This window comes from Gorilla gorilla, chromosome 3, assembly GCF_029281585.2.
Source record: "Gorilla gorilla gorilla isolate KB3781 chromosome 3, NHGRI_mGorGor1-v2.1_pri, whole genome shotgun sequence".
Lineage (NCBI taxonomy): Eukaryota > Metazoa > Chordata > Mammalia > Primates > Hominidae > Gorilla > Gorilla gorilla.
Genome location: NC_073227.2, coordinates 106,371,578 through 106,391,274, shown reverse-complemented (window position 1 = coordinate 106,391,274; position 19,697 = coordinate 106,371,578). Strand labels below are relative to the sequence as shown.

The window sequence follows — 19,697 nt, the reverse complement described above, 5'->3', positions numbered from 1 at the left end:
CAATGGTGCTACCTCTGCTTACTGCAACCTGTGCCTCATGGGTTCAGGTGATTCTCTTGCCTCAGCCACCTGAGTAGCTGGGATTACAGGCATGTGCCACCACACCCAGCTGCTTTTGTATTTTTAGTAGAGACGGGGTTTCTCTATGTTGGTCAGGCTGGTCTTGAACTCCCGGTCTCAGGTGATCCTCCCGCCTTGGCCTCCCAAAGTGCTAGGATTACAGGCATGAGCCTCTGTCCCTGGCCCCTAAAAACATTTTTAAAGAAACAAAACAATTAGAAACATAACCATGAAAATCTAGATTCAGAACTCTATCATATGTTTGTGTGTGTGTGTGTGTGTGTGTGTATATATATATACATATGTATTTCCTTATACTTGTTTTTAGAAAAAAATTCTTTTAACAACAAATTTAATCACAAAGAACTATAATTAGTACTTTCCATGGGTACTACTCCCCAGGTAATAGCAGCATACAATTTCAGTTCTCCCACAGATGATGAGGGGCAGAATTCTTCTCCCTCTACTGGGAGACTGCATGTGCCACTTACTGTAATTTCCTATGGCCTTTGCAGGAAAATTACATGGGGCAAAGACATAAAGATTAGCACTTTTCTTTCTCTGAGTATTCTCAGGTGAATGACCCCCAAGTTAACAAACAGGTGTGGAATAATCTTTTGGTGAATTTGATCCTATTCTAATTTGTGTCATAAAACTGAAACATGTTAGTATTTTACTCTTACATTTGGACTTAGTAACTCACAAGAGACTTTTTAGTATATTCTACATTAGTATTTCTCAAAATATAATCCCATCCTTGATTACAATTACCACTGGTGTTTTTTATGATATCAGCCCAGACCTGTGGACTCAGAATCTTGTAGATCAATGAGTAGGGAGGAGGGATATGTATTTTTCTAAGTTCCCTGCATTACGAATATTCAAGTTTGGGAACCACAGTTTAATATAATGATGCTTAACACATGGCATATGTGCTTCAATTTCCTTATTGTGCATCTGTTGCAGACATTACTAATTGATCACAAAATTCTTTCCTACAGAGCTAATATAAAGCCACACAAGCCTACTCAACATTGTGCCTAAACAGCTGTTTGGCGTGCATGATAAAAGCCTCTCCTGGAACTATTCTATAACGACATTGCTATTAGGCAATATTGTCTTTAAGAACATAGCTAATAATTTAGAGATAAACACTGATGTTCTTTAAATTGCAAAGAGAGGTCAGAAAATTTTTGCACAAAGTATTGGATATAAGGCCTAGAGCAGAGTACAAAGCAAGTCAGAAACTATGAGGTGTTGGCTCTGGAAATCACATTCATAGTAACAAAAAGCAATCAATGATAGAAGAAAACATAAACAGAAGATATAGTCATTCAAAGGAAACAATTGGATGAGGCCATTAAATAGTTTCTTATGATTCCACTTAGTAAGTTCTGAAGGCTTAAATACGGATGGCATAAATTATGTTCATAATTTTGACCCACAATACACAGAAAACGATTAGTCTTATAAGGGGCCTGTGCAAATGAGAGGCCCAAAAATTGCCCTTTTCATACATTATGTTCAAGGCATTATTGTTTTAGAAAGTTCCCTAACAAGGGAAGCTAAAGTAAGAGAAGTGCTTGAAATAAAAGTTATTAGCTAATTGATAATATTAATTGGAAAAATTTTCAATCTTAGGATTTCAGATACTCATTTTTACTATTCATATTTACTTTGTTTTATTCTATTATAATACTATTTATTGAATACCTTAGTAATATCGCATTTGTACATTATCTGGACATCATGCCCTGCTTATAAAATTGAACTTCTTACAATATAACTCTACTTTTATGTAGTCAATTTAGAATTATATCAGGTGATTTACTGTCAAATAATTCTTATTAAATGCCATTTTTCCATTTGTATTCAATGCATTTCATAATTTATGTTAAGGGTGATAATTTCTGAAACAGCACATCAAAAATATAAAAAATATACTTATTGCTTTTCTGATAACCTCACAGGGCTAAGATCTGTAAATCCTTACTCTATGTGGTATAAAAATGATAATTTATGGGTATTCTAAAGCAAATAAATTCTTCTACAAAAAATGGTTTTGGTCATTCTTTAAAAACATATTTACCATGTTAACAATTAATACATAATCATAAAATCTAGTTAATATTTTATGTACTTTAAAAATGTAATCCTTGTGGAAATCTGTTTTCCCATTTAAAAATCACCTTATTTTCTATGTAAAATATTGATAAAATTAATTGTTTTACAGGAATATGTTGGCCTGATAGACTAAGGAAGGGGCTTCAGAAACATTCTTTAAGGGAGTTGCTTGTGACAAAACACACCATTAATTTTATGGCCAAATTAAAGCAATTTTTTACCATATCAATTCCAAATTTACTTTTTCTTACTGGAGTACTTGAAACAAGCACTGAACATGGAAACGGGAGATAGGAGTTCCAGTCTTGGTTTATGTTAGGTTAATTGTTATTATAAAGAAAAATCATGTGCTCAACTAAATTGGACATAGTTGTTCATGTTTGTATTCTATGAACATCTAGAAAACAAGTACTTATCATATGTAGATATACACACACATATGTTTTTGGGAAGAAAAATCTTGAAATGGATTGGTTAAAATAAAGACACAGACTTTTAAAGATCACTGTAACTCAGATTTGCAGTATGAACATTTAACTATTTCATTGACAATGATAAAGATTCTTGCCACCCTTCTTTTTGTAAACCATTGCATCAAGAATCACAACAGTGTTTCATTTAAAAGCAACCTAAGGTAGGAAAGAGCGCTGAGTGTGTCTCTAGATTGTAATTATGATTTATTACAAGAAACATTTTAACAATTCTTATTTAACAAATTCCAGAATATCTGACTCTCCTTAAACTTTAATATAAAAGTATCAGTTTTTTTGTTTTGGGAGTACTTCTTTAAAATCAGTTCTTTACTGTATATCTTTATAATTCTAGCAAATGTAATTAGGATAAAATACTGTGTTGGGATTATTTTGCCAACTCTGTTAAATGACTTATTTACAGAAAATCTGACATCTTCTTTGCCTCTATTTTAAGTTTGACATCGAGTGGTTAGAATTTTGAGGAAGTTTGATCAATGATGAAATGATAGCTTGGTAGGGCATGCTAACCTAACTGTTTAAAAAATGTCTCTTCATAATTTATAATGACAAGCACTTAGGTTTTATTTAACTACACTAATGTATTCTATTTAAGTATGTCTAAGTACTTATAGCTTACCTATATCCATAGTATTAATACAGGCTCTTGTCTAAGAGTAATTTGTAACTCTAACCTTATATAATGTTTTAGTTTCATTATTTCTAGTGATTCTGAATTACTGCTGTATTTTCTCATGCACATGATAATTAGATGAGCTTCTATCAAAGCATGTTCTTGTTTAATTATTACCACTGCTTTATTAAGGAATATTATTGTTTTTCCCACCTTCATTTCATATCTTCATAGTCCATGGTTATATATTTTTTATTCCAATAACTGACAGAATATGTAATAATTTAAGTTTTATTCAGCCAGATTATAGAGAGGAAGAAAAGGATTTGCAAATTAGTTTGATTTTATCTTTGTTCAATCTCCTATCTACTGTTTGTATTATATATTTCTTTTTGTTGAATACAGTTAAGTTTATCTTTAATCAGAACTGACAATCTTTTTCAGTCCAAACTTCTTGAATAGCTAGGAGTAAAGACTTGACAAACTTCAACTAAGTAATATTATGGTAAGAGTCCCTTAACTGTCACACCTTACCTTAGTGGAAATGAGTTAACTAACTTAACACCAAAGAACAGAGTTGTAGAAGAATAAGCAATGTAGGAGAGAATACTGCTTACAGTATTGGATTTAAGGGAATTTCCAAGATCTCTATTATTCACTGACACATGGCGAGGAAATCTGTTTAAATCAGTTGTTTCCAGTTGGTTCTTCAGAATAGATGGTGTTTATCATTATCAAGGCTCTGATATATTGAATATTAATGACAGATAAAAAAGATAATCTCAATCATTGAGTATGTCTGCAAAAAGAGCTAGCTCCAATTTAAAAGGGTATTAATTTTCACAGAGAGGTAATATTTTTTCTGTGGTATTCCCCATGCTTAATGTACTTTCTAAACTTGGATGTACTTGGATAGAAATCTGTTGTTTTAAATTGAATATTCCTCTGTTCACCCTCATATTTCATTGAAAACAATATTCAGTGATGTCATCAGTAAAACAATAGGTATGAAATAGGTGGCTTCTTTGTTTAATAAATATGATTTTTAGGAATCTGACAAAGAATGAGTTGTTTTACTATAAAAGTTATGTTGATATGCATAAAAATAGAAAAAAATTCCAGATTTTTAGAGAAGAAAAAATATCTTAAAGGTAGTTTAGGAAAATGTAAATGAATATAATCTAAAATATTTGTGTATTTGTCATTTTAAAAATATAAATAATTGAGGTAACTTCAGGATAAAAATGTCACTATGATGTGTCATTATATATTTTTCTTCTGAAGCACATGATTTATATAGAAGTTTATCTGCAGAATATGAGATTCATCTTGTGTTATTTGAATGACTTTTTATCTGTACACCTCAAAGACTATTTCATGATATCTTATTTTGTTAAATAATTGCTAGTTTTCCAAAAGTATATAAGTTTCAAAAGTGAATTTAAAATTTCAAGAAGACTCATAGCCTGAGAAGTCTGATTTTATATTTTCATTCTTTGTTGCTTATTAAAACTCCAGTTGCATTAATGACTGTTGAGGACTTTGAGAAGAGTTAGTCTCCCAATTGTTGAAAGGCTAGTGGTCTGCTCTTCTTTTTTCCCTTAACTGTTCAATTATCAGATATTGACCAGTGGAATAAGGTAATTGAACAACTAGGAACACCATGTCCAGAATTCATGAAGAAATTGCAACCCACAGTAAGAAACTATGTGGAGAATCGGCCCAAGTATGCGGGACTCACCTTCCCCAAACTCTTCCCAGATTCCCTCTTCCCAGCGGACTCCGAGCACAATAAACTCAAAGGTATGCCCTTCAGGAATGACTTGAGGACAACTATGAGGGTGACGGGCCAAACAAGCACACAGTATAGAGACCTCTATCTCTTTCTCGTAGTTTCCTTTTATTTTTAGTTGACACATGATAATCGTACATTTTTGTGGGATATAGGGTGGTATTTTTGAAACATGTATAGAGGTATAATGGTCAAATCAGAGCAATTAGCATAACCCATCACCTAAAACATTGATCAATTCTTTAATTGGCACAGCCTCAAGTTAAAGAAATATTTCTTCAAAGATCGTTCCTACAAAGGGGAGTAGCCACGGATTTTAGAATTGTCTGGATATTCAGGGCCGGGGGCGGTGGCTCAAGTCTGTAACCTCAGCACTTTGGAAGGCCGAGGCGGGCGGATCAAGAGGTCAGGAAATCGAGATAGACCATCCTGGCCAACATGGTGAAACCCCGTCTCTCCTAAAAATATAAAAAAATTAGCTGGGCATGGTGGAGCACACCTCTAGTCCCAGCTACTCAGGAGGCTGAGGCAGGAGAGTCGCTTGAACCTAGGAGGAAGAGGTTGCAGTGAGCCGAGATCGGGCAACTGCACTCCAGCCTGGAGATAGAGTGAGCAAGACTCCGTCTCAAAAAATAGATATATATTATACTTCATAATGTAATTCCAATTTTCTTGAGTTTACTTTTTAAATCAATTTGAATCTCTGCAATTATGTTTGTAAATGATAAACTAGTTTGCATATTTGATTATTGAATTTAATTTTTAATATAAAATTGGCAAATTATAAATAATCTTAATATACAAATAACCAAAGAGAAGAATGTATTCTACTGTGTTTGGAAAAGAGCATAACACATTTGCTTTCAAATGAAAGAATGAAAGATAAAGCATTGAAACATTTTCCCATATTGTTTCCTAAAAATAGTATTGTTTCTTAGCAAGATGATTTTGTATTGGTGTAGTTCATGACCCTATTCATGAAGAACCCATTGTAACCCCAGCCCTTTCTTTTTTGTTTTTTTTTTTTTTGAGACAGAGTCTCGCTCTGTCGCCCAGGATACCGATCTAGGCTCACTGCAAGCTCCGTCTCCCAGGTTCACTCCATTCTCCTGCCTCAACCTCCCGAGTAGCTGGGACTACAGGCGCCCGCCACCACGCCCGGCTAATTTTTTTATTTTTAGTAGAGATGGGGTTTCACCGTGGTAGCCAGGATGGTCTCGATCTCCTGACTTCGTGATCTGCCTGCCTCGGCCTTCCAAAGCGCTGGGATTGCAGGTGTCAGCCACGACCACGCCCGGCTAACCCCAGCCCTTTCTAAGAGCAGAAAAATGGATATATTTGATGAGAGAATCTTATGAGAATGGTACATGAATTTGGATGTAAAATCAGTTACAAATTAAAGAGGTCTTTAAAACAATGAATAAGTAAACACAGCCCTGTTAGGCTATTAGAAGGCCATTGGCAATGAGAAAAATTAAATATTGAATTAATGTATAAGTATTTCTGTATTTTTGTTATTCCTGTGCGGTACAGAGTTTTAATTTGAAAGTAATGATAATCAGTTTCTAGGATTGAGTTTCCCAGAAAAATGATTAATAGAAATAAAAAATTATCAAGTTTGATTTAACTAGTGATTTTTCATATTTGTTCAGAAAATTAAAAGATATATTTATTGATGTAATTACCAAGAAAATACAGGTAAAAAATTAATTGCTACATTTTAACTATAGTATGGTTAATATTATGTGAAAAATACATGAACAGCACTAGAAAAAATATGCCAATAATCACAGTCATTGCCTCTAGCTATTGGGGTTAGATATTATTTCCTGATTTTTGTATTTTATATAATTTTCAAATTTGTAGAATTAGCCAAGTTGTTTTAATCTGAAAAATTGATTAAATAAAAATTGATATGTATCCAGAGTCATCTATGTTGATTTTTTGAAAAATCCATTTAAATTTTATCTTTAATTTGATGTTTTACCATATAGTTAGAATAAACTGAGTATTTTCACAGTTCAACTTTCAGATCAGTTGAGTAACAATATTGATTTGAGATATTCATTTCTGTTAAAACTTTATGTAAAAGACTAGGGGAGGGATAGCTTTAGGAGAAGTACCTAATGTAGATGACAGGTTGGTGGGTGCAGCAAACCACCATGGCATGTGTATACCTACGTAACAAACCTGCATGTTGTGCACATGTATCCCAGAACTTAAAGTATAATAATTTTAAAAATTTACATATTTTTAGAGGGTAAAATTAATGTGTCTTTAACAATCTTACTAAATAAATAGCTATCACCATATAATTTTATAACTGTTACTGCCCACAACCATAAAATTAATTATGATAACCTTTACATAATATAGAGTTTCTCATTAGTGTCTGGTGTAGCATTAGACTGGCTTCAGTCTTTAACTACTGGATTTCATCAAGTCATGATTCCATTGATTAAAAATGCCTGATGATTACAGAATGTTAAAATAAAATTCAGTAGTTGAATGATATTATTTCTATCACTTCAATTCTTTGATTGTTTTTATGTATATAAGAAATTTGTGGCTGGGAGCAGTGGCTCACTCCTTTAATCCCAGCATCTTGGGAGGCTGAGGTGGGAAGATCCTTTGAGCCCAGAGTTCGAGACCAGCTTGGGCAATGTAGGGAGATCGTATCTTTACAAAAAAAAAAAAAAAAAAAGAAAGAAAGAAAGAAAAAATAGCCGGGCATGGTGGTGCATGCCTGTAGTTCCAGTTACTCGGGAAGCTGGGATGGGAGGATCCTTTGAGCGCAGGGGTTCCAGGCTGCAGTGAGCTGTGATCATTCCACTACGCTCCAGCCTGGCAACAGAGGGATACCCTGTCTCAAAAATAAATAAATAAATAAACAAAAACAAAAAGAAAAGAAAAATTTGTATGATACAAACTCTTAAGTCAATTTATATACTAAAATTCTGATAATTCCGTTGTATAAATAAGAATATAAAGACACATGTGTTGATTAACTTCAAACAGCCGTCCACACATTTGTTGAACATCATGCATTTGCACTCTGTGCTCTTTATTCTGTTTATCCTGTATTCATACAGGTTACCAAAGAAGATGACTTTGCTTACATAAACTCTCCAGGTTGATACATTTTACTAAGAAGTTTGAGTGAATAATTATATACCCAAAGTGTTACAACCCTTGGAGAGCCTCAGAATGAAGCCTTAGGCTTAGAGACACAAAGAAACAGGTGTAAAATGCATTTTCTTTTCCATCACATCAAGGGATTTACCTGATGTTTGGAAGGAAGATACTATTCCATACTTTGTTTTCTTAAATTTCCTGTCTGTCTGACAAATTTCCTTACTGAAATCAAAATCTTACTAATTGTTTTTCTCATTTATTGTTTCAGCCAGCCAAGCCAGGGACTTGTTGTCAAAGATGCTAGTGATTGACCCAGCAAAAAGAATATCAGTGGACGACGCCTTACAGCATCCCTACATCAACGTCTGGTATGACCCAGCCGAAGTGGAGGCGGTAAGAAATAGGCTGCCTTTACTTTGCTTACACAAACGAATCACAGCTCATAGCAAAAACTGAATAGGACTAGAAGCCTAAAGAATGCACAATGGATTTTTATAAAATTTCTAAGTCCAAAGCCTATTATCTGCCCCTCTAAAAGCTATTTTCTTCAACATATGTTTTAAATACATTTTTTCAGGACTTACTAGAAGAGGGTATGATTTAGTCCTACAAACCTTAGATGTCCATGATACACTACCATTTGTTTCTGTTAAATTGCCAATACTTGTGTTTTTTCTTGTGTGTTTGACTGCCAGTCTCTTCTAACGCAAACTTAGTGGTAGGAAACAACAGAGGACAAGTTGCTTAGCTTGTATTTTTTTTTTTTTTGAAAAGATACCTGCCACTAGTAAAATGTGATACTTAAGGATATTTCAATTAGAAAGCTTTTATAAGACGATTAAAATGATTGGTGGCTTTGTGAAACCTTGCATGAACTAGATGAACTAGAAGTGGGTATTTCAGTAAGTACATTACTTCAGGTTGATCAGTATGATGTATCTCCATGTCTGATACCCAGACATGGAGAATCTTCTCAGAAGCATAACTCTTTCTACTTTAAAAATATTTTTCAACCATTTACTATCTTCTGTTCAACCTCTTTCTTTCATCTTTATCTCTCTCCTTTCCTCTGTATGGATCTAGGGCTGAGCACGGCAAGGGGGGCTTGCTGTTGCCCATGTGTGTTCTATAGACCTCCTGATGAGAATTTCCTTTCTGCACTGCCTTTAAATGTTTCTATCAGGAATGTTACCTTCTCCCTTAAACATGAGAAGCTTCTCAAATTCTTAGAGTACCTGTGCTAAAGCATCTCATATTTTTTTACATAATACCTTCCAATCCATTTGTTTGGATTTGTTCTTAATCTTTCATTTGAAATACTGTTTCCCCAAGGTATTCTTAAAGATATTTTCACTTTCTTTCAGTTTTCTTTCCTCTGCTTCACCATGTGTTTTTCCATGTCAGAGGTGCTAGATTCAAACACATAATTCTCATTTCTTCATTCTTCCCTAGATAAGATATGAAAGATGGCAGTGAGAACTAGGTAGAATTGAACTTTACAGACACAATATTAAACAGGTCCTTTTCATAATGTAACCCAATCTTTAAGCATTTAAAAACTTCAGAGAAAACACTTAAGTGATTAATGAATCTCCCAAGTGTGAAGACTGCACTACATTTTGTTTAAGATCTGCTCTCTTAATTAGTTTTACCATGATGTTGAGATTTCATGTTGCCTCAAGTTAATTTTTAGTCATTTTATTTGATTCTTACAAAATAATATCCCTACAATTAAATATTTGAGTTTAATTATAATGTTCTAAAAATTAATATATATTCTTACAACCAAAATATAGAACCTCTTCCAGTCTCCCACACTTGGGAAATACTTGCACAGATGTTCTTGGGATGGAATGAAGTAGTGAAGTAAGTGAGAGAAAGTATGATGTATATGTGTACGAAAATTAAGTATAAAAATTTTATCTCTGATGAAATTCAAGAAAATATTTTCGGTTATGTTGATAAACATTTTATATAAACATGTATTATCTGAAATTGTTTCTCCTCATTTATTTTGAGGCGTATTAACTTATGCCTCGATATGTGGCGTATTTATTTTTTCTTACATCCAACTTAATATGTATAATCTGTTTTTAATGCATTGTGGCCTAGAGTTTAATTAGAGTCATAAAGTCTGTATTTGTAATTCACTTTTAATTATGTTGCCTATAAAAAGAGATAGTTGCTTGGAATCTATAACATCTTACTGAATAGTATCAATGAGTTTTTAAATTTATTTTAACTTTTTATGAAAAACTTCTTTGTAGAATGAAAAGATAAAATTTAGGATACTAAAATAGCTGGAGCCTTTTTCTTAACCACTTTGATATTGGTCATGCTGGGGCGCGGATAGTAAAAAGGCAGGATGTATGAATTCTAGGGGAAGGATCTGATAGAGCCTGCAGTTCCAGAAAAAGAAGACAGTTAATACACAGAACAAGCAAGTACTTGACATCTAGACTCAGATCATTGATTATACAAGGGTAAACATGTCTTACATCTAGACATGTTGTAGTGAAGAGATGGGAATCCTGATCCTAGGGCAAGAACAATTTATTACTCTATGAAGTGCATTACAGTGGTTGCAACTAAGAAGAGACAGATCCTGAAGGTGCTAGAATCAGTAGTCAGCTATGCTTTCTGCAATATCCTTAGAATTCATGTCTCTGTTATTGCATATGAACATGTGTTTAACATAAGATAACCTTTCTCTATGGACACATGGCAAAGCTATAATATAATGATATATCTTCTGCCAGGGCTGACAAGACTGTTTTGCAAAATATACCCCTGTATGTCTTTATAATCCAAATAAATGGAAGTATCAAATAATTGAGGTTTTCATTCTGATCAAAGAGCTTTCAAGTAACTCACATGCTGTTAGGGAGGGAAGGAAATTCAAAGATGAGAGAGAAGAAAAATAAGTTTCATTGGATGGAAATAATGGCAAGTGGATAGGGGATAAAGAACAAACTATGATAAGGTGATATTTACAGGAAAAGTCAAAAGAGTATAGATATGCTATGTGTGCTAAGCTATTATTTATACTACGAGCTATCTTATCATGTTTCCCAAACTACCAAAGTACAAAAATCAAGAGAGAAGAGCGTATGAATGAATGTTGTCATAATTCTGAGAGGGAAAATTAGTCATGTACACATGAGTTAGAAAATTTTAAAAATTGGATGCTAAGCTCAAGAGTAATCCATCTGTGTAGTAATAGTACATAAATATTTTGAAATAACTGCTCAAATTATTAGCAAGTTCTTATTCAAATAATGTTTAGAGTAACAAAGTGTGATTTCAAAGTAGAACACACAAGTCGTGTATAATGTCAATGCTTTTTCATGAAACAAATAGAAGGTGCTCTAACTCTGGTTCAGTATTCATCAAGAGGGCAAATATATTACACACAAATGTAATTGGTTGACTTATTTGCATCTTCATAGGTAGGAAAGATGAGTTAGGTTTAAATTTCTGCTCTTCCCATTACTAATTTGCTTTGATCAAGTTTCTTAACCTTTTTGCAACTCAGTTTTCTAAACTAAGAAAGTTCTCCTTTCTTATCATATGTATAGCATAGCATTCTGAGATTTTGAAGAGTTAAAGTGCTTAGCAAATGCTTGGTAGTCAGTTAAGAATCATATAAATTATTCTTACCCTTATAATACTTATAATTACTATTACTATTATGACTTTTACATGCATAGCTTAACTATCTTTTGATATTTGAAAAAGATATATGCGTCTGGTGAAAAAGACTAGCTGGCCAAGAAATTGCAGAAATATTCCACAACATTTCTTTTTTGAATAATGATGACAATGATCTATTTCCCACATGATTTTAGGTCCATTTTTTTCTTTTTCTTTTGTTTAATGTATACCTACCTCTTCTTTGCCAGGTAGAAGAGAATCTAGTGTCATTAGTTTAAACCAAAATAAAGACACATTATAGATTCCACAAATCTTGATTATCAATAGGAGATTTTTGGGATTTTGGGGGGAACTCAGTTTAATATCTTCCTTGTGCCCTGTTGGAAGAAAATACAATGTTCATGAAGATTTGTTGCCTTATCTCTTACCAGATTACTGAGTTTAGGCACCCTGCTAGGATCCAGTGGTGGCTTTACCACTGAGAGTGGAGCTACAGAGAAGCCTTAAGGAGCATCTGGGTGAACTCCAAGCTAAGGAAGAGTTGATTAACTATTTCTCAGGGCACAGAAGAAGAGGAACATAAGCTGTAACTATTTTTTTAAATAGCTTTATTTCTGCCAGAAATTTCAGAGCACTTCAAGAAAGCTCCTGAGAGCAACGGCCTTACAAAAGGCTCCATTTTGTAGTTCTTGTTCCTTGCAAGGGCATAGGGAGAGGGAGCAGGAGAGGGAGATGTGAGTTCAGCCAAAACCAAGTACATCGAAACTCAAATAAATCATCATGAAGAAGCCTGTTACAAACATATGGAGTCAGAGAACACTTCATGATTCCTCAATTCTTGACTAAAAGGAAGGAGCTAGACTTGAGATTAGAACCATCCCCTAAGATGGGACAGGCGTTGAGGCCAAGCTTCATGGCCAGTGGTGATCAACCAGATAGACCATTGTGTTGAAGGCTCTGTTTCAGAGATGCCCAGAGACGGTTCTTAATGGCTGAAACCTTACTCTGGGAATCAGGGCAGAGAGGCAGGTAGAGCTGCTTGGGCAGCTGGCATTTTGGAATTCTTTTCTCTAGTAGGTGAACCTGGGGTACTTGAGAACCCAGAGGACAGCTGGCAGGAAACATAGGACCTTCTGTGTGGCAGCCAAATGAAAGTTCCAGAAGAGAATGCTGGAAATGAGGCCTGGAAATTGTACTCCAGCTATAATGTAGACCACAGAGAGAGAGTGGGCATGTTTTGTTTCGGAATCTAAGGACACACGACATCCTCCACTAGACTAAGAGAAAAGGTGTAACTAATTCAACCAATTTGGCTGGAAGGTGATTTGGTAAACAGGGCCAGTGCTGAGCTTGCTTGTTATTTTTTCACCTAACTCAAGATTAATTTGGGAATTGGGACAGGGTTGGGTGGGAATTTAATCTACCGATACAGATCCTGAATTAAACAACATGATCTTCAGATTCCCAGGGAGAGTATAACCTGGGAAACAGAGTAACAGTTACATGTATTAGTGCTGAAGTTCAATTAAAATAAACACTTAAGAAACATGAGCCCAGAATAGTCAACACTATTACACATTTACTGTTTGTTTATAATGTAAAGTGATTAAGAGGGTCTTAAATGCTTAATTATTATTATTTACTAGTTCACTACTTTAGGGATTATGTTATTTTTGCCTACAGTGAAAGAATTTATAGAAACAAGTTAACCTGGCTATATTAAGCTATTTTATTACAAGGCCATCATAGATTCCATGCCCTGTGAGCAGAGTTACTATCTGACATTACTTTATCCATCTTCTTGTCTGCCATTATATCTTACTGGATATTACCAAAGAGGATGCATGGAAGGGATGACCAATCATGTGGGAAATATACTTTATTTTTAATCTTCTTGTGACACAAATATGTAAACTTTGATATTGCGTATGCCTATTATGCCTAAAATCTATTCAAGGTAAATCTGAAGTGGGAACTTAGAGATAATTATAGAGTGGTTTTGTCCTGCAGTTCAGCAAACATCAGCATTCAGAGTAGCAACTTTTCAACTTTGAGCAGCTATAGGACCAGCAACCATGATGAAGTGAATGGAATAGAGCTAGATGGGATCAGAAGAAAGAGAAGGGAATCAGAAGCCTGTGGTCAAAGTAGAACAGGTTCCAGAGCTTGATCTGGGCATTCCAGAGAGACAGCTGATGCAGATATGTAGGCCAAGCAGTCAAGACCAGCTGGGCAGTCAGGAGAGACATGTGGTCTAAGATCAGAGATCTAAGTAGATGAGACCCTAAGGGGCATTTAAAGGTGTCAGAGATAAGGATGTTCTCATATTGCAATGCAGAAGTCAAAAGCAGACACTCTTGGACCAACACAGAGATAAGCAAAAATGGGAAGCCACTACCAACCTGAGAGCTAGGGGGTGATTTACTGGAGCCCAGGTAGTAATGGCCTGTCCAGTGGGAGCTAGAGTCACTAACACAGGTAAGATACAGCTGCTTCTAGAGAAAAGGGTGGGGAGAAATGGCCTAGATTCTCCCCTCTGTCTCCTGGTGATATCTCCCTCCTATTGGCTGAGACCAACCCTAAGGCAACTGACAGACAAACCTGGGAAATATGGCCTAATAGAGTCCAGCCCCCTGAGAAAAAGAGCAACTAAAGAAAGGGGGAGGACAGCATCTGTGGGCAAATGTGTCCAGGGCTGGCACTTACCAGGTCATTCTTTCCTTATTCACAATTCTGAAATCCCTAAGTAAAAGAGAAGTAACCAGGGAATGGAGCACAATTCCTCTGGAGAGGAGAAGACTTTAGATGTTAGAAGAGGAACTCAAGGACCTCCCTTAGTAAAGTGAAGTGAGCATCCCCCTAATAACTACTTAATTTCTTCAAGTATTTCATGATTTCTTGCCAAGAAATCGCAAGTACTATACCAACCTGATAGTCTTGGCAGAAGCGTATTTCTCATTGGGGTTTCCACTGAATGTGCACTTCCTTCCTTTTATGTGTTGATGTCACTCTTTCGATTGTTGGTTGTAGGGCTACAGTCTTGTTGAGACAATGTTGGACCACATGTACGTAAGGGGAGTGAAAGGATTCAGCCATCTGTTTTCTTTTAGGTTGCTGTGAATCTACTCTTCTGCTGCCATAGGAAAGACCTCTTTCACTAGGAAAGAACTTTTCACTTTCTTCTCACTCACCTCTTTTTTATTTCTTCCTTTTTTATCTCTTCTTCACTTCTTACCCTTTTCTCTTTTTTATCCAACAGAGTTATTCACATAAGCTTTGACTATTTGTTAACAGTTTAGTATTTATTCACTTATTCTATAAATATTGACTGAACCCACACTTTGTGTTCCACACTGACCTAGATGATAGTGATTCAGCATTGAATTTTTAAACAAAAAATGAAAAAAACAACAGGTCCCTGCTTTTATTGTTCTTGCTAGGTTTCCAATAGTTAATAGCAATTTCTATTGAATGAGAATCTTTGATAACTTATCATCTCCTGAAGAAACAATGTAAACTCCTCCAAATATGAATTATCTACCTTACCTGATTATTTAACTTGTTTGGTGTATGGTTTCCTGACTGTAAAATCTGAAATCCTATGTCCCTTGAAATGTTAATCAGTTATAACTAAACTGCAGTGAGAATCTGCTAATCTTCAACCAGATGTGCATCAACTGCTTTGAATCATAATTAACAAGTTATGCTTATCCACTTTTAGCTATGATTTTTAAACTATTATTTGACTGAATATAAAATAATGTCCTGCTGGGCACAGTGGCTCACACCTGTAATCCCAGCACTTTGGGATGCCAAGGCGGTGGATCACTTGATATCAGGAGTTTGGGCCTGGCCAACATGGCAAAACCCCATCTCTACTAAAAATACAAAAATTAGCCACCTGTAGTGCCAGGTACTGGGAAGGCTGAGGCAGGAGAATCACTTGAACCGGGGAGACAGAGGTTGCAGTGAGCCGAGATCGCACCACTGCACTCCAGCCTGGGAGACAGAGTGAGACCGTCTTAAAAAAATAAATAAAATAAAATAAAATAAATAAATAAACAAAAAAGTCCTGACCAAGCTGACTAAGTTTGGTTACCCAAATGCACAGATTATTACTGAAAACCAAAGAATCCTAAAGTTGCTATACTAAACGTAAAAGTATACACTCTTTAAACTATAAATTAAATCTTTCTATTTACTATAGCAACTAAATAAAAATATTTAATTTATATTTTAAAGATTTATGTATTCATTTATTGACCATCTGAAGCCTTCGAGCATAGTTCACATGACTGAGGATGATGGGAAGGAGTTATTCTCATTCCTTATTATCACTGACTTTTAATTCTCTCAAATACATTTTTACTGTAAAAGCTAATATCATTTGATTATGAATATCCTGTGTTACTTGCTCTATTAAATCTACTCCATGAATGAGTTCTTGTTTGCATTGTTTCTACCTTTATTAACTGTGGCTTAGCCAGTTGTCTTTTACTGAATTCTCTTGAATCCATAATAAATTCCTTAAACAACATGGTGAAGAATAGACTTATAAATATATTTGATTATAACTAGAAGCAATGTACTTTGTTAGACTCAGTATATATGAACTTAGGAATGATAAGGAAAAATATGAGCTACAATGAATATGAATTTGATGCATCTAATGTTCAAATAGTTCATCAGTAGATATCTACTGTTTGGAGATAAACCATTGAATAAAATATACATAAGTTTGCTTCAAATATTTTATAATCCTTTTCTTAAATTGGTTAGTTTGAGTGTAGCACTGTGAGTTAAACCTGAAGTATCTGGAAGACATGATTGAAATGAGTTATAAATGCAAACAGCTCTCTATACAGACTGTATCTCCCTTTGGGAGGAAAGGGGATTAAAGTCTTTGTGAGTCACATTTTCCTTTGATGAGTGATATCAAAAGGTTAGGGCATGTCCTCAAGACAATTTCTGAATAACTAATCCGTCTGAAATTCTGAAACTACAGTTTTTGTTTCCTGATTTTCCTCACAGGGTACAGTAATGTACTTAAAATAGTTAATAGGCATTATTTTTGTTTGCTGTCATTTGATTTGTCTGAGAATAAAGTCAGTTTGCAAGTGAAGTTTATTATATAAAATTTAATAGCAACTCTCAAGTGGCAGAAAATACCTATCAAATATTTAAATAAGCATAAACTGCAAAACTTGAGTTACTTAAGGATTTTTTTTGGTAGAAATTTGAAAATTTTTATTAAGAAGGAAAAACTCCGTTTCACTAAAATAATAAGAAAACTCTTTTTTTAAAAAAAACATTTCATGGGTAGAAAAAGCCTCTGTTGCTTTTTATTAATAGAAAAGATCTGCAGTGCCTATCACGCTGAATATGACCTTGGATTTTACTGCTAGTTTATTTCTTGATGCTATATATGTGCGCACACTTTTAGTAAGTTTCCCCATTTTTACTTCTTTAGATTTTTTTTGAAACATGCTTATTACTTTGGATTTCAACTTGGAAAGCTTATAAATGAAACATACTACTATACTTGATAAAGCACATCAATTGAGTTTTCTCAGGAAAGACCTATTTGGAGGTTTTTTATAAAGGGCTTATTCTCAAAAAGATTTCTGAGGTCATTTCTAGCATTTTAGGAATATCAAACAAAAATTTTATCTAAGTTCCCCTAAATATTTTCACAAGTAAGACAAACTACTGTATCCTAGAATGAGGAAAAGAATAATTAACAATGTGAATAATTTCAAGTATCTGTAATGTTTAGCATGTTAGTGATTTTATTTCCATAATATGTTTTAGTATTTCTTGTATATTTTAAACTTGACAATTAGTCCAAGTATTTCCCAAGTGCCCATCACCAGTTTGGTCTATAATCTGTGTGCAGGTCACTGGTGACCTTTTGTTTCCTGGAAGTAGAAAAACAGAGGTAACTCAGTGATATTGTACTGTGAGACATCATGATTCTCTTTTCTTCATTCTAAAACTGCCATCATTTAAATTCCATTTTTCAGACCAAATGTCCTTATGAATTCTTTTAAATATGATTTGTTCTACTCACATGGAGTTAATAAACTGGCTGAATTCCTCCCTCAGCTGTTCTCTCCATCTGTCCTGCCACAAGGACTACCTCTTTGAGTCTTTGGATTTCTTATTATTGCCGCATGTGTCATGCTGTGAAAAAGCTAGTGTGACCCATGGCAGGCTTAATTTGAGAAACAGTTTAGTACCATCTATCTGTCATAGAAGACTCTTTCAGTGTGGAGTTGAACTCTAAGTAGGTTTGTTAGACTCAGAATATATATAAATTTAGAAATGAGGAGGAAGAAACATGAGCTACAATGGATATGAATTTGATGCACTCTAATTATGTGCTTAATTATAGAAAGAGCAATTCGTATTTTGTGGTTTTCATTTGCTTGGGGAAAGTTAAATCAATGTCTGTAATTCCATTTGTGGAATTCTAAGTTTCCATCTGTTCATGCTGATGTATTCTTTCAGCAGCAAAATATGAGCAGTTTACTAATTGCCTTCCAGAGAAAATATAGCTTCATTAGATTTTGCTTGCCCAGTGCCTCAGCTGCTTAACGTGAAGCTATCGTTTGAATTGCCTTCGGATTGTTTTGATGCCATGTATTATGTTGGTGGGAGCTTGTCAAAATGTTTGTTGTAGATAGAGTTAGCCACCTGCTTTTAGGAGCCTCACTCCCTATATGACTTATAATAGGAATATGTCTTTCACTGAAAATATGTAACTCATTTGTCTCTTATTTTAGCAAGTTTTATTACTGAAGAGAAAGGCTCATCTTAATTTTAATTCATTGGGATATTCAGAATCCACTGAATCCAAGATTCTCAGGTGTGAAAAGCTGGAATGGTTGAATTGTTCATTCTTAGGAGAGACATGTTTTGTTGTCTAGTAGAATCCATGCTTTGGTTTCTGTTTTCATGTTTTATCTTGAGGACTTTAGACCATGAGTGCTATTAATCTTTTGAATGGATCACTGAGAGAGAATACTTTATAAAAAGGGGGAAGGGAACAGAAATTATTTTTCTAAAACATTTCACGCCTGTTGCTCTCTGAAAGGCTGAGGTATGGCTAAGGTATTCTGTCAGGTTCTTCCAAATACTTGATTTTATTTCTTCTCTCCTAGGTGATGTCTGAGATATTGTGAGATCTACCTATTTATCTCGAGGTAGTGGGCATTTGTGAGAGTGTATTTTATTTTCTTAATATGTTTCATCCTGGAAAAAAAGAGATTATCCAACGTGTCATCTGCATAGGATGTAATCCATAAACTGTGGGAGAAAAAATATATATTTTTCTTTTTTAGCATTACTTGTATGAAATAAGCAAAGAAGTCAGGGTGGGAACTTGTGAGATGTTCTGTTAACTAAAATTTACCAAATTGTATACTAAGAGGAAGAATAAAAAAGAGAAAAGAATAGGAGTAGGTCAGAAGAGAGAATCTCTGTCAGACAGCTTTGCCTCGAGATAAGTAGAGGCTACAAAATTGGTGAATCTCTAGGAAGCATAACTCTTTTGGTAATTTGCATTCCTGCCTTGTTTGCTTACCTGTAATGTTGCTAAAACAATCAAACTAGACTTGAATTTTTGTCCATCATCAAAGAATCTCCTCTTAACCACTGTGTATATATGTTCAAGGAGAGCTCTAAGGCACTCCTACCCATCCTCATATCATTGTGTTTTCAGTAAAGAACATTTATCAATAAAGAAAATGATATGCTCTGCAGAGGTAATATTGTTTTCTGCAAGGCCTGGATGTTAATTATTATACATAAACTCTGTAATTTAAAG

General features: G+C 34.5%; 1 protein-coding gene across 32 annotated transcripts in view; it reads left to right on the top strand.

Annotated features, from left to right (window-relative positions):
- The window catches only part of MAPK10 (mitogen-activated protein kinase 10), a 580,277-nt gene that overhangs the window by 519,893 nt on the left and 40,687 nt on the right, over positions 1 to 19,697 (top strand). For all 32 annotated transcript variants that reach the window (XM_055384586.2, XM_055384585.2, XM_063705399.1 and 29 more), the window contains 2 exons: positions 4,909 to 5,091; positions 8,484 to 8,608. In XM_055384586.2, the coding sequence (XP_055240561.1) occupies positions 4,909 to 5,091; positions 8,484 to 8,608 (308 nt within the window). The remainder of the gene's footprint in view (positions 1 to 4,908; positions 5,092 to 8,483; positions 8,609 to 19,697) is intronic.